The sequence below is a fragment of the Cyprinus carpio genome, chromosome B15 (genome assembly GCF_018340385.1).
Source record: "Cyprinus carpio isolate SPL01 chromosome B15, ASM1834038v1, whole genome shotgun sequence".
NCBI classification, from domain to species: Eukaryota; Metazoa; Chordata; class Actinopteri; order Cypriniformes; family Cyprinidae; genus Cyprinus; species Cyprinus carpio.
The window spans coordinates 14,923,927-14,939,121 of NC_056611.1; the positions used below are offsets into that span (position 1 = coordinate 14,923,927).

At 37.2% G+C, this 15,195-nt stretch overlaps 1 protein-coding gene across 2 annotated transcripts; it reads left to right on the forward strand.

Annotated features, from left to right (window-relative positions):
- The first annotated feature begins 2,963 nt into the window (after positions 1 to 2,963).
- On the forward strand, positions 2,964 to 15,146 carry dyrk1ab (dual-specificity tyrosine-(Y)-phosphorylation regulated kinase 1A, b). 2 transcript variants are annotated; one of them, XM_042739389.1, is made up of 11 exons: positions 2,964 to 3,708; positions 7,926 to 8,122; positions 8,347 to 8,439; positions 8,685 to 8,873; positions 9,081 to 9,228; positions 9,329 to 9,615; positions 9,714 to 9,860; positions 10,711 to 10,851; positions 10,957 to 11,260; positions 11,370 to 11,494; positions 11,581 to 15,146. In XM_042739389.1, exons 2-11 carry the CDS (start codon positions 8,003 to 8,005, stop codon positions 12,169 to 12,171), a joined length of 2,145 nt encoding a protein of 714 aa, XP_042595323.1. In that variant the 5' UTR covers positions 2,964 to 3,708; positions 7,926 to 8,002; the 3' UTR covers positions 12,172 to 15,146. The 2 variants fall into 2 exon arrangements, with proteins under 2 accessions (XP_042595323.1, XP_042595324.1); XM_042739390.1 differs by lacking the exon at positions 2,964 to 3,708 and adding an exon at positions 3,743 to 4,386.
- Positions 15,147 to 15,195: the final 49 nt, after the last annotated feature.

Consider the following 15,195-nt stretch of genomic DNA (forward strand, 5'->3'; position numbering starts at 1 on the left):
GAAAAAAATAAAAATAATCAGAAGCTGTAATGGAGGACCTGAGTAGCTGTGTCAGTTACATCTCCACCATCTCTGTCTGTAATGTGTCTGTGCCTCCCCTATGCTGGGGATTTAATTAATAATGTATGTTGTAAAGTATGTGAATCTTTTGCTATTAAGATCAAGCCTGTTCAGAAACCTTTGTCTGTAAAGTGTTCATTCATAATATTGGATTTCATGTTTGAAGCCCTATCGTGTTCTGTTTTATTTCTTATGTCCCAGCTATTTAGTTAATGCAAATTTGTGTTTGCAGTTTCCCATGGTAGAAACACTGAGGCCTTTAGTATCTGTATGGGACTTTTCCTTTAGAATTACACGTAGTACCTAATCTGTGGCATGATATGAAGCATGATATTCACGCTTATACTGAGCACTTGGCTAGTTTTCAGGTCTTAACAAGTCGGTAAGCAAAATTACAATCCGGTATTATACTTGTTGGGATTTAGAAGACCATTATTTACCAATATTTAGAACTTATATGCATTTTAATAAAGACTATGACCTACAGTTTGAAGATAAAATGTTTAAATGGGACAATTGACATAATTAGTAATTTCTGAATTAAGAAGATAATGCAGGGACCAGTGCTTGTTTAATGAAAACCACGCCTTTTGCTTGGAATGTTAATCATATAAAACATTTAAAATTTGGTTGCCTTTTTGCAGGAAAGTGAAAATCAGCTCTCAATAATGTATACTGACACACTCACTCTTTTCCCAGATTTATCGCCTGTTTCTGTGTGTTCTTTGTTTCGCCGCAGAATTGTATGTGATGTGGTTTAAGCATTACTTGTAAATATGGTTAACTACTTTTTATTGTTTTTATGTTCTATTTATATTGTTGAGGCTTAGCTGAATGCCAGTGTTTTGACATTACGTTAGCTAGTTTTAGTAAATTTTCCTGAAAATATACCTCTTGCTGTTGAATGGTACGGTACAATTGATGGTGTTTACTTGCAGCTTTCAGTTTAACGTATAGTGGTTGCTGCATTTCCACACTTCAGTGCATATTACCTGCATTTAATCCACTGTCAAGACCAAAGAGGTTGAATGTGGTCGTGATTGTACATACTGACCATTGTTTTGTACTCTTAGTTCAAATAAAGTGTACATTTTTAGGAAAGAGTGTTTTTAGTTTGTTTGTTTTTGTTTTTTTTGGCTCACAGTTATACTGTAATTTTACAGTTTTTGAAAAGTTGCGTATGCTCACCAAAGCTGTATTTATTTGATCAAAATTCAGTAAAAATAAGAATATTGTGAAATATTATTTCAGTTTAAAATAATTGTTTTCTATTTTATTTTAAAATGTTATTTATTCTTGCCATGCAAAGCTAAATTTTCAGCATCATTACTACAGTCTTCAGTGTCACATGATCCTTAAGAAATCATTCTAATCTGATTTGATCTCTTATTATTATCCATTTTGAACACTGTTCACATTTTTTGTGGAAACCATGATACAATCTTTTTTTCAGGTTTTTAAGATTAAATGAAAGTAAAAAATAAAAAAAACAGCATTTATTTAAAAAACTAAAATGTTTTATAACATTATAAATGTCTTTATTGTAACTTTTGATTCAGTGTTTGTCCAGTAATTTCACAATTGCAATTTTTACAGCGTTAGGTTATGACTGCTCAGCTGTCACGCATCACATCAACATTCCCCAAAGCAAGGAACTTTAAAAAGGAACTGTTGCAAACCAGGTCTCAGACAAGGTACATTAATTTTAAAACTAATGTGACAATAAAAATATGATTGATGGAGATGTATTTAAATGATGTAAAAATTGGCCAATAGAAAATATTTCTTAAATTCTGTAAAGGTTTTTAATGTCAAAGCATTCATGATTGTATTCATTCACAAATGTAGATGTCTTTGGAAAAATTACAAGTAGTGAAAGTATTAATTATATATTATTAAATTATTATTAAAATACTATTAAATTCCCTTCCAATATTTATTGTACATTGTTACAAAATTCATTCTTTCTCTTTAAAAATAAAAGAAAAGGAATTGGCTATTTGGTTGAAGAAGTAATAGAAATGGTTGGGAAGCTTGAAATAATTGTTCCTTGCCCTCAGGAACAGACACGTCCCATAACAATGCTCCCAAAAGCATTGGAGATAATCCAAACCCAAACTCGTCTGAAAAGTTAAGGTACTTTGACATTGTCATAAACATGATTTGATGGCTTACAGTAAACTGTACTGTTCCTTTATCACATATAAATGTAAGAATGATAGGAATCGTTGTGTGTGAACTGTTATTATATTTCTCAGTGCAGCTGTTGCTGTCCATGGTGCTGCAGTGGCCAACTACAGATTCACATACTGCAACTGTGATGCAGGTTTGATAAAAACTACATCAACATTAATATTACATCAATATCACAATCCAGCACTTTTTGTCAGACAATCAAATGGCTGTAAAAATGATAAGCCTAACAAATGGTAAATATGCACACAAGAAATCACATTAACCTGAGAAAGTCAGATTGTAATCCTTCTACATAACGTTTTAATAAACTTTTAATATCATAAAGCCAGATAAACCTGACCAACACAACATATCACGATAAACTGGCAATGTCCTCTGGTGTTTTAAAACATGACTTATCCTAAAACCTTATATCATTTGTTATACTTTTTACTTAGCACATGCAGCATATTTCACCTACAACAAACGTGTTTATACATTATTATTGTGTAAGCACGGCATTTTGCATAGTTGATTGTCCACAAACTACGCGTAAGCCGTCAATAATTAGCAAGATGCAGTCCAATGTTGTTTGAAATAGTTCAGTGTTTTGCAAAATGCTTAAATGATTGTTTGTGTAAAGTTTCTTTGTCAATTGTACTTGACTGACATGACGTGGAGCAACCTTTACTGTCCCCCCCTTCGAATCGTCATTTGAACATCCGGGTACTCGTCTGCTTGATTGACAGTTGCCATAGCAACAGCCCAGGCTGTCGCCATTTTGTCCGTTGCTTTTTTAATCTTTCAAATGTTTTCGCTTCCCGCCGGAATAATGCAGTCACGCGCTCGTAACAGTGACAGTTTTGGAAAGGCTTCGCTAACCGCGTCGGACTGAAAACGACACCGGGACAAAGAATCGGAATGTCAGGAATATATTTATTGGGCTAGTAGTCCGTGTCTCGGGTCCGCCGGGCCGGTCCGCTGCGCAGGTTTGGAACGCGCGCCATTTTGTGAAAACTGACAGAAAAGCTTAACGGTTTTTGTTCACCTTTTTACGTAGCGCTTTCTATGATATCTGCATGTCGTTGTTTTTTTCCGTGACTAATTTTCCTTTTGAAAACAATTCATCTGCGTCTCCGCCTCTACAGAAGCGAATAATCTTGATTGTGCGTTTCCGAGTGCTAACGTTAGCTGGTTAGCCGCGTTCGTTAAAGTCACTGAGAAAGAGCGCTAACTAGCCGCTAGCCATCACTTGACCACTTACAAACCATGATTAATACACAAATGAGATCTGACATGGGCAAAAACGCTTTGGAAAGACACCGTTTTACCTGTCAATCGAAATAGGAAGGCATTTAGCCCCGTCCGGCTCAATACATTAGGGGTGTCTCATCGGAAGCAGCGTAGAGAAACTGGATCAGTCGCCTCACTTTACTGGATCTGGCACTTTAAATGAAGATCACACCATCAAAGGTGAGTATTTGAGATTGGTAGAGGTCTAAGTGAATCTTGTGGCCTTTGTAGGTTGTTTACAAAGCGCTTGTTTGGTAGAAGCTACAGGCTAGGTTGGTTTGGCCTAGATGGCTAGCCGATTAATAACTTTCCTCACGTTAGTTAATGATCTTTGTTCATGCACCAGATAGCTCATCCGATCATCAGCGTCTGCTTTTACACTCCCCAAGCCCGATTAGGGAGCATTTGTAAAGGTTTTAGGATCGTCGGTTCGTCGTTTAACAGGTAACGTTAAGTTAACCCCGCGTAGCTTCGCTAGGTCAGAGTGTATGTGGGGTTTGCTCAGACTGCGATTTTATATATAACGTAACGTAACTCTCCGCAGAATGTCTGCCAGCTGGTGATTACAGAAGCGTATCATCACATCACTGTGATGGGAGTGTTTGGCTGGTAACGCTGGTGCTGGAGGTGATGATGATGATGATGATGAAGCCCCATGACTAGCGTGTTGTCAGTTAGCCATCAGGCTGGTTTCCTGTCGGGGGAGGGGGGCTGACATTAGCCAGGGATGTGATGCCTAACCATAGTTATCCAGCAAACATTGCTCTGTCATGTAGTACGGGTTTAGACTTTAGCGTGACGATGGAGACGTTAAACGAGTCCGGTCGAGTCCGATGAATGGCTAAGCCATCTAGAGAGGTAAGGTCCGCGTTACCTGTCACCATCACTCAGTTTAACTCGGGTTAGTTTGCTCAGGGTTCAAGGGCTTTTCTCAAGTTATTTATAGTTAATGTAAAAGAACAGATGGCACGCTGCTCAGATTTGTATTTGTTAGTCTGTGTAAAGAAATGCTTTCGTCTTTTTAGATGGATAATGGTCTCTGACCAGGTGAATACAGGACAGGTTGTAAGAATTCCCCTCAGTGTCACCTGCAGGTTCAGCTTTGGTGATGTTGTATACATAATAAAAGTACAGCTGATGCATTATGCACAGAGAAATGTCTCATCAAAAATAGGGTCGTGGTTTGTTGCTTCTGTTTGCCTGAGGTAAACTTTATTCTGGAAGTTCATAGGTAGATCTGTGTCAGATGCCATCTTTTTTTGTCCATCACTTCCTCCCACAGCAGTCTAAAAGTGTGATTGACAGTGGTCCTAGTTCAACGGGCTTTTTTTTCTTTCCTGTGAAGCATTTATTTTGTACAAACCTTATTTCAATTGTACTAGAAGAATAAGTCTCATGCATTTAGCTGGATATGCAGGAATGGGCCTACATGCACAAAAGGACCAGGATCTGTACTGTCACGTACACTTTTCTTTTTACACAGTATCCCTTTTCTTTCCATCTTATTGACATTGTTTTGGAGTTTCAGTGGTGCTGAAATCCAGCTGATCGCCTGTAGTGTTATTACAGGGCTTATTTTTTTATTAGCTGTTTAGAAATTAGATTAATTATAACTTTATGTAACCTAGGCAAATTTTAATTGGGGAATGTTTTTTTCTCAACATGTTTGGTTAAATTAGGCAAAGTTCTGTAGTAGTTGTGAACTTGGGCTTACTTGTAGAAACATGAATTCAATGTAAGCCAAGTTTTTTTTAAAGAGGTGGTAGGATAATGTAGTAATGATTGATTTTTTTGATGATTTTTTTTGTGATTTGTTGTTTTTTTTGTTTGTTCCTCTTATTTTTTTCTACATGTTTGTTTTTTTTCTGTTTGTTCATCAAAGTTTATTTGCAGCCCTTCTATTCATGTAGGACTCTAAGGACAGTTTGAAATGTGGGAAGATAAGTTTAACACTTATTGCAAGTGAATCAAACATTTTACAGCTAATTAAGATGAAATTGATAATCATACATCCAGCTTAGCTGTTTGCATCTGTTCTTGTTTTAAAGCAGAAACTGTCTTGCAGTTATGCACGTCTTACTTTATTGATTCCTGTGGTAGTATTTGTCATTCAATACTCGTCACTGTGTAAAAATGATGGTTAAAGTTGTTCAATGTTTATCACGGCTGCATTTAGTCACTTTGACATTAGTTTGAAGTGGGATATCTAGTGGGTAGCAAAAAACCAACAAGCTGTTTTCTTTTTTGTGGCTTAGTCATAACTTGTGAAGTTTCTCTCTGTTTGCTGTACCTACTTTTTTGTTCTTGTGCTTCACACCAAATAAGTGGAATAATTTCTGGGACATGTAACACATTTTAACTTTGTATTTTGAGAAGGTCTCACTGGCCATCTTAAAAGTCATAAATTACACGGAGCTGACACGCTATTACACTAGAAGTAAGGACCAGTTGTGTTACAGAACTTTATTATGAATTGGAAAATGTTTGATGGAAAGCCATAATTGTTCTTGTTGCATGTGCATTCAACATGAGAAGGTCATTTAATGATCACAGTCCCTTACTGTACTGTAGTCAAGGGAATTTATTGCATGTTTGATGTTTAACTGGCCTGACAATAACCAGACATGCCATGAAATAAAATTAATTGAAAAGGATCAATTAAATGTCAAAAGCTCCTGAGGATAATTTATTATTATTTGGTTAGTACAAAACATATATCACTAGTTTTTGCTAGTGTTATTAAAAACAAATCTTATAATTAATTTATTAATATTATTTTTTACTTGATTTCATCCCTTGAAACAGGATAATCACAGATCAGTAAACAGAAAAAACTTAATATATCATATTTCTTTTTTTTTTTTTTTTTGTAGTTTAATCAGATTCAGGAATAAAATGTCAATCTGAGTAGTACTCATGTAAAATGAGTGACAGAATGGTGAAATGCGCCTCAGAGGGTTATATTGAATGTTAATATTTCCAAAGCCTTCTTCACATATTTTGTATGTTACCAACATTATAATTTTTAATACAGGCCTATAAATTCATATTTCTTATTTTGAGTTATAAAAGCTGCTTATAAATCACAAAAACAGAACTAGATATGCAGTAAGAGCATCTTCTGTGGTGCAGAATGTAATGTTTCTGTTTGTACTGTGACATACATCTATTTTTCTCATGGTGAACTGCATGCAGTCCTTGACAACATGAATCATCAAGCCCATATTGAGAAATATGCCTTAGCAAAACATAAAAAATACAAGCATCTCAACGATATCTTACTGTACCTTTTTTTTTTTTAAATATATATATATATTATATATATATATATATATATATATATATAATATATATATATATATATATATATATATAATCAATTTAAAATATTTATGTTGGTAAATTAATGTAAAAAAGTGTTATTATTTCATAGACTTTCGTCCTGAAAATCTTGTGAAATGGTTGTGTTTGAGGCTGTAGAAGTGTTTCCATCCTCTGATATTTTGTGGATCACATGAATTCTTTGCCCTGCCTCAGTTAGGTCAGCTGAATCATTCTCCGCTCCTACACCATGAGTGGGGTCTGAGCTGCTATTTTGCTGTCAGGCTCCAATGTGGTGGATGCTTCATCTAAGTGTGCCAAAGTTCAATTTTATTTCTTGTTTATTTCTTGTTTTCTTATTGGAAAATGGGAGCAGCTCTGCCCTGGCAACAAAAGTAGGCTATTTGCATACTCTTCTGTGATTGGCTTGAACATTGATGGGCTTGCCAAATCACACTGTATCTTCTTGGTGATAGGCTATGCTAATTAGGTGCTGTTGCTGGGATTCTGAATAGTGGTGGGATTCTGTGTGGCTGTGGTGCATTGTGTTGCCTGGCAAGAGATGCTGATATATGAGCAAGCTTCTTATAATTATTGCAATTTACAGCTAAAAAGAACAGATTTCTGACCAAAATTTTGTACATGACTTTTTCTCTATTTATTTTCTCTATTTAGTTAGAAATTGAGAAGAGATTTTTTTTTCTGTACAGTTACATTAAATGATTTTTTTTATTATTATTATTGCTATGATTTAATAGTTATTGCCTTTGTCTTTGTGGCATTCTTCTTAACAGGGATGTGTTCTGCAATATTCTGATAAACAAGATTAATAAATTCATAGATTTTTTGTACATATGTATATATTCACTTTCTATCCAATTGTGTTTTAGTTCTTGTGCTACAAGCCTATGCTTAATTTTTGTTGTATAAAAATCTCAGAGATGGTTTTTCTCTTCCAAGACAGAGAGAAATGGGATAGTCTTAATAACCTGAAAGAGGTTTGCGGTTCAAAGGATCACAGGGAGAGAGGAGAATTTTGTTCTAACACACACTAATTTACCTTAAATTTCCTCTAGGGGGAGAGACCTCAGCATGCAAACCCTCGTCTGTCCGGCTTGCACCCTCTCTTTCTTTCCATGCTACTGGTCTTCAGATGGCTGCTCCCATGCCTCATTCGCACCAGCAGTACAGTGACTGTCACCAGCAGAGTACAGACCAGTCTGTCACTGTACTGCCATACAGTGATCAGACACAAGCACTCACTGCCAGCCAGGTACTGGATGCTACGCTGCTGTTTATGCACTTAGTTCTTTTGCATTGTGAATAAACATGGATGATGCACGCTCAGTTATTGCACTTTGTGAAATGAATACTTCCTGTTGCTTTTCGCTTAGACTTGGGATTATTTTACCTCTTAGTCAAAAGTATGTGAATTTGTTACAAAATTTAAAATGTGTCACCTAGTAAATCCACGTGTTTCCCCTTCTTTTATTGCAGAGGCACATGCCCCAGTGCTTTCGTGACCCCACTTTAGCTCCTTTAAGGAAGCTCTCCATAGACCTGATCAAAACCTACAAACACATCAATGAGGTAAAATTTCTTCATTTTATTGCTATTCTCATATCTATATTACGTTCCTTGCCATAGTGCAGCATAAAATAAAGCTAAAAAAAAAAAATAGTAGTAAAGTACAAAATTATGATAGTAGATCCTAAGTAGTCATACCTCTGAAAAGATTTTTAGGAAGTTTTCACACTAAGTTATGTGTGCAACCATGCTCAAGGATTTTTGAATTGACACTAATGCTGTGAAACTTACTTGCTCTCCTGTATTAGGTGTATTATGCAAAAAAGAAAAGACGGCATCAACAAGGTCAAGGTGAGGACTCCAGCCACAAGAAAGAAAGGAAAGTCTTCAATGATGGCTACGATGATGAGAACTACGACTATATTGTCAAGAATGGGGAAAAATGGATGGACCGCTATGAAATTGATTCTTTAATTGGAAAAGGGTCATTTGGACAGGTATAATGTCTTGAGTTGTCTTTAATTGTTTAAGATTTATTTATTTTTGAAAAATTATTGTTGGCTAAATTATTGTTTTGGACTTTGAATGCAAAATCCATGGCTGGCAAAATGATGCATGGTATAATTGCCATTTCAAAGTAGTTTTAATATCTTATAAGGAAACAAAAGTATTGTCTTATGTGAATGTAATTGGCACTTTTTTAGGTTGTAAAAGCTTACGACCGAGCTGAGCAAGAGTGGGTAGCAATTAAGATTATCAAGAACAAGAAGGCCTTTCTGAATCAAGCTCAAATTGAAGTACGGCTTCTCGAGCTCATGAACAAACATGATACAGAGATGAAATACTATATAGGTAAGCAGCCTGTTTAATTCTTTGATCATTTCAAAATCTTTGCATACAGTGCATTCCTTCGATTTTAAATATAAAAATCTAAATGTATTTCTTTTCTCAGTACACTTGAAACGGCACTTCATGTTCCGGAATCATCTTTGCTTAGTATTTGAAATGTTGTCATACAACCTGTATGACTTGTTACGGAATACGAACTTCAGAGGTGTCTCTTTAAATCTGACACGGAAGTTTGCCCAGCAGTTGTGTACAGCACTACTGTTTCTCGCTACACCTGAGCTCAGTATCATCCACTGTGACCTAAAGCCAGAGAACATCCTGCTATGTAACCCCAAGAGAAGTGCCATCAAAATAGTGGACTTTGGGAGCTCCTGCCAACTGGGACAAAGGGTATTGTGAACCGACGTATTTTTTGAATGTGAGGAAAGTGTGGAGATTGTCACAGAATGCTTAGAGTAATTGATTACGTATTCCTCCTCCTCCATCAGATATATCAGTACATCCAGAGTCGATTCTACCGCTCCCCCGAAGTGTTATTGGGAATGCCATATGACTTGGCCATAGACATGTGGTCTCTGGGATGTATTCTGGTGGAAATGCATACAGGAGAGCCTCTATTCAGTGGAGCCAATGAGGTAATGAGCTGTATGAGTTGGTATTAATATTATTAATGATGATGATGATTATTATTATTATTATTATTATAACTAATGTTTCCCGTGTCCTTAAACACCATGAATACAAAGTTTAATGATTGACAACTACATTGATATGTGGGAATGAATCCCCTAAATTATTGTTTAATGTGTGTACAGAATACAGGAGTTAGATTCTACATAACTAAAACTGAATGTTATCGTAAAAAAAACCAAACGGTCACACTTTATTTTAAGGTCCAATTCTCGCTACTAACAAACCATTAACTATGACATTTCCCTCAAACTACAAATGTTCTGTTTATTTACAGTTAGCAAGATAGTTGTTAAGTTTAGGTGTTGGGTAGGATTAGGGATGTAGAATATGGTCATGTAGAATATGTGCTTTGTAAGCACTAGTGCTGGGCAACGATTAATCTTATCCAAAACAAAAGTTTTTGTGTACATAATATGTGTGTGTACTGTGTATATTTATTATGTATATTTAAAGACACACATACAGTATATATTTAGGAAATTTAAAATTTACATGTGTGTATATTTATATTCATATAATTTATATTATGTATAAATATAAGCATAACATTTTTCATATATACATACATAAACATGCATGTGTGTGTGTATATATATATAAAATAAATATACACAGTACACACACACATAATATGTACACAAAAACATTGTTATCCAGCACTAATAAGTATTAATAAACAGCATATATATTATAAATAGGCATGCCAATAATCAACTAGTTAATAGTGAGAATTGGTCCCTATACTAAAAGTTTTGCTTAATAAACTTAATTCTTTAATTGAAACCCTATCAGGTGGACCAAATGAACAAAATTGTTGAAGTACTTGGGATCCCACCCAATCACATTATGGACCTAGCACCAAAAGCCAGGAAGTTCTTTGAGAAGTTGTCAGATGGCACATGGAGTATTAAGAAGACCAAAGATGGAAAAAGGGTACACGTTACTGATATTTTGAAGTACAATCACTATCGTGGGATTTTTGTTTGTGGGAATGCTTGTTATTGTTGCTAGAATGTCTTTCTGCTTTTCTGTGAGCAGTACAAACCTCCGGCATCTCGAAAGCTCCATGTCATCTTGGGAGTGGAATGTGGTGGACCAGGCGGTCGTCGGGCGGGAGAATCCGGCCACGCAGTAGCTGACTACTTGAAGTTCAAGGACCTCATTCTCAGAATGCTGGACTACGACCCCAAGACGCGAATTCAGCCCTACTATGCCCTCCAGCACAGTTTCTTCAAGAAAACGACAGATGAAGGAACCAATACAAGCAGTAGTGTGTCAACAAGTCCTGCACTTGAACAGTCGCAGTCATCAGGGACCACTTCTAGTACATCCTCAAGCTCAGGTTCTACTATGATTTCATCTGTTCTAGTCTCTTAGCTCTTGTTTGTTACTTACTTGATGGTAGTGTTATTCTCGGTAAAGCTTAACGCAGCTTATTTCCTCTGCTCCAGGAGGATCATCTGGAACAAGCACCAGTGGCAGAGCAAGATCCGATCCAACTCACCACCATCGGCACAGCGGCGGGCATTTCGGCACAGCCATGCCAGCCATAGACTGTGACAACCTTTGCCCTCAGGTGAGCCCACCTGGTTGATCTTCTCAAGTAAAGCAATTTAAAATTTGGCCTTCATGACTGAACAATGTTTTTCCTTGTTTGTGCAGGCGAGACAGCCTTATCATCCACCAGTAGTATGGCCTGGAATAGTAGGACCAGAACCTGTCACTGTAGAGACTCATCCAGTCCAGGAAACCACTTTTCATGTGCCTCCCCAGCATCCCAAGGCATTGCACCCCCATCACCACCATCACCACCACGGACAGGTCATAGCAACACGACCACGGCCGCGACTCTACAACTCGCCTACCAACAGCGCCTCCACCCAGGATTCCATGGAGGTGGTGCACGGTCATCTGTCCATGACATCCCTGTCTTCCTCTGCATCCTCTTCCTCCACATCTTCCTCTTCCACAGGAAACCAAGGCAACCAGGCTTACCAGCTCCGCCAGCTTCCTGCCAACACCCTGGACTTTAGCCAAAACGGGAGTATGAGTATGAGTATGGGTTTGGGTGCCTTCTCAAATCCTCGCCAAGAGACTGGTATGGCTGGACATCCCACGTACCCTGTTGCCACAAACACAGGAACTGGTCACTTTATAGCAGAGGGACACCTGGGCATGAGACAAAGCATTGATAGGGAAGATTCTCCGATGACTGGAGTCTGTGTTCAGCAGAGCTCGATGGCCAGCTCGTGACTTTAGCTGAAATGGGTTTGTTTTTCTGTGTGAATTTTGTTTTTGTTTTTGTTTTGTTTTGTTTTGTTCCGTCCCCCTCCCCCATGGTGGTGTTTTCATTTTCTCCTGTTTTTTCAAAAGGTGCATAGAATAAAAGCTGCTCACTTCTGAGGGGAGATATCACTGAACCGCTACAAATTGAAGAGTATTTAAAAAGTATATATGTATTTCCATCTTTTTTACGTTGTCGATTTCTAGATAAGTTAATAATACTGCAAATAACCATAGTGAAACTGAGACACCCATCTGCCGATTCACTCACCTGCATACAGTACTTATTTACCATCTGTTACACCAGAAACTAGGAGATTTGTTTTTATTTGTTCCTTTTTTCGTTTAATACAGTGAGCATTTCAGAGCTGTGAGCTGTCGTACAGCTTTTTATATGTAAAGCAATGCAAAACATTTGTTTAGTTCAAACATGTGAAACATTGGACATTATAATTTGGCTGGTCGTTCTTTTATTTACCCTTTAAGTGAAACTTCTCTAAAGAGCTGTGTGTTTAAACCTGTAGCGTGTCAAGGAAGCAGTACTTGCAGTGATATTTGGTGTTGTCGGTATCGTGTAACTCTTCGAGAGGGGGCACATAGCTGCGGAGCTCCGGTGGCGAGCGCTGGCCTAGCGGCAAGGAGGAGCTGGTGTTAGACAGGCAGGTGCAGTACTCTTCAGGCCTGGAGTCCTCCAGACCGGACGGCTTCGACTACATACAGCAGCTGAGGAGCGACGAGGGGGGACAGATCCGGATCCAGGTGGATCTGGGGCTGTTGTCGAGAACCCTTAGGCCTTATGACTTTTGGACCTTGACTGAAAAGGAACTGGACTTTATCATTAAATAGAGATGATGGCTGTCCTCTATTTTTTAACATTTAGAGAGTCCTTAATTGGTTAGGGAAAGTGAATGAGATTGGTTATCCAGAGGCCTTTATTTAGCAAAGATTTCTCATTTAAGGGACTCCAAATTGCAGGGTCTTGCTCAAACGTCCCTAACATGACTTCCTAAAATAGCCGAAGTGGGATTTCACATAGAAGGTATTCATTCCCATTAATTGGCTTTCTTTCTTTTTTTCACTCTTTATTTCACGTCAAGCATGTGGTTCCCATTGAAAAACATCTGCATAAATTTGCCTCTTTGTGTTGAACACAGAAGATATGTAATGAGATTTATGTGACTGCCTTTTTTCTCCTCTTGAATTATGCTGTGAATTTTACACAAATTACTTTTTCTTCTTTATTACCATCTTTCTTTCTTTCTTTTGATATACCAAAGCAGTTTTTTTTTGTTTTTATAGCACTAGGTGTCTGTAAGAAATAATGTAGCAGTTCACCACTTCATCCCAAGGTTCATCAAAGTCCATTTTAGTCTGTATACTCTCAAACTGGAACTTCTGCTGAACTTCATGTTTTAATGGTAACAAAAACTGAAATTGGTTTAATATATGGATAAACCGCCCCGATTTGTTACCTTTTTCATTTGATTTTCCTGTCAAAGGGAGGGAAGGGACACTGACAGTTGCTCTGCAGGCTACAGAGTAGCTGAGAGATCACAAATTATTCTGAGGAGAGAAAAGTGTTTTGTTTTGTATTTACCTGGTCTATCAGTCAGTGATGCTGCCTTTTATACCTAATTTGATGAACATGCTAATTTCTACCTTTTTAAATCTAAGTGGCTACTTAAATTTATTTATTCAGGCAGTCTACTGTAGCTACTATGACCTCTGAGTCTGAGTTCAGTTTATCAAGTGATCGGTTGGATGTTGTCTCAGATGTGCTATTCAAAGGGAAACTAGAGGTGACGCGCTGCCACACAGACACTGGGCACATGCATGTTGGTCTGAAGAGGATAAGTGTTTATAGTCACTATTCAGTCACGTTAAGGATAGCTGTGCTCACTCCCCCCACCATCACCACCTAGCTTCTCACTTTAGGTCTCAATTCTTCAAAGGAACCCCGTTTGCTGCTTCTCTCGATCTAGCAGTTCTTCACAGACAGTGGGACACTATCCTGCCGGAAAGTGCGTGGTGTTCACTTTTGCAGCTGTTCCTTTCGCAAAGACATCACTCTCAGTGTTTGGTATTATAACTACAAATCTCACAACGGCTAGTGGTAATCGGAAAAACAAAGGTTTACCTGAATGTTAGCTTGATTTCAAAATGTTGTTTATATATCTCTCTCTATATATAAAAGCATTCGAGTGCAGTTTGCTGACGTTGACACAAACATTCCAAAAATTCAAAATCTAAAAATTACAGAAACTTTTAAAGAGTGCACCTGTTTCAGCTGTCACTAAATGAGACCTGATTTAGTGCAGTTTTCATGAAATGCAGCCCCTTTTTAATAGTTGAAATAGAATTTATGTATATATTTATATTTTTTTAAATAAAGGAAGTATAGAACTCACCACATTGCTCCTGCTGGTATGTCAATTACATTGCCATGTGTTTGCTTACCTGTTTATTTTATTATTAGTATTATTTTTAAACCCTTCTTGTTTCACTTGGTCATTGGACCAGATTGCTTTTAGTGAGGCATTTGCCATCACCAGGACAACATTAAAGGTAGGGCTTATAACTTGTACCGAAAGAATCTTTTCACAGGGTATGACGCATGTATGTCCACACTTTTTCTAATGCTCATGGTTTGCTAGGTCTGTTTCTCCCCCTTTCTCTTTAATGCATTATATAGGTAAATGTCACTGATACACAAGATCATGGATTTTAATTCAACATTCTTCTGCCTTTTGGATTGATTTTTATGTTTCTTTTAATATTTTCTTGACCCTTTTCATGCAACATGCACTATATAATTGAACAGCATGGGGAAAGGATAAGTGTCCACAGATTGTAAGATCGTCAAGACTTTGCTGTGTATATGAAAATGCCCTTTGTATTATAATCAAACAGTCTTATGTATGATATATAAAAAATAACTTAATTGACACGTTCTTGGCTTTTTTCTTCTTGTATTCCCTGGCTTGTTGCTTCAAC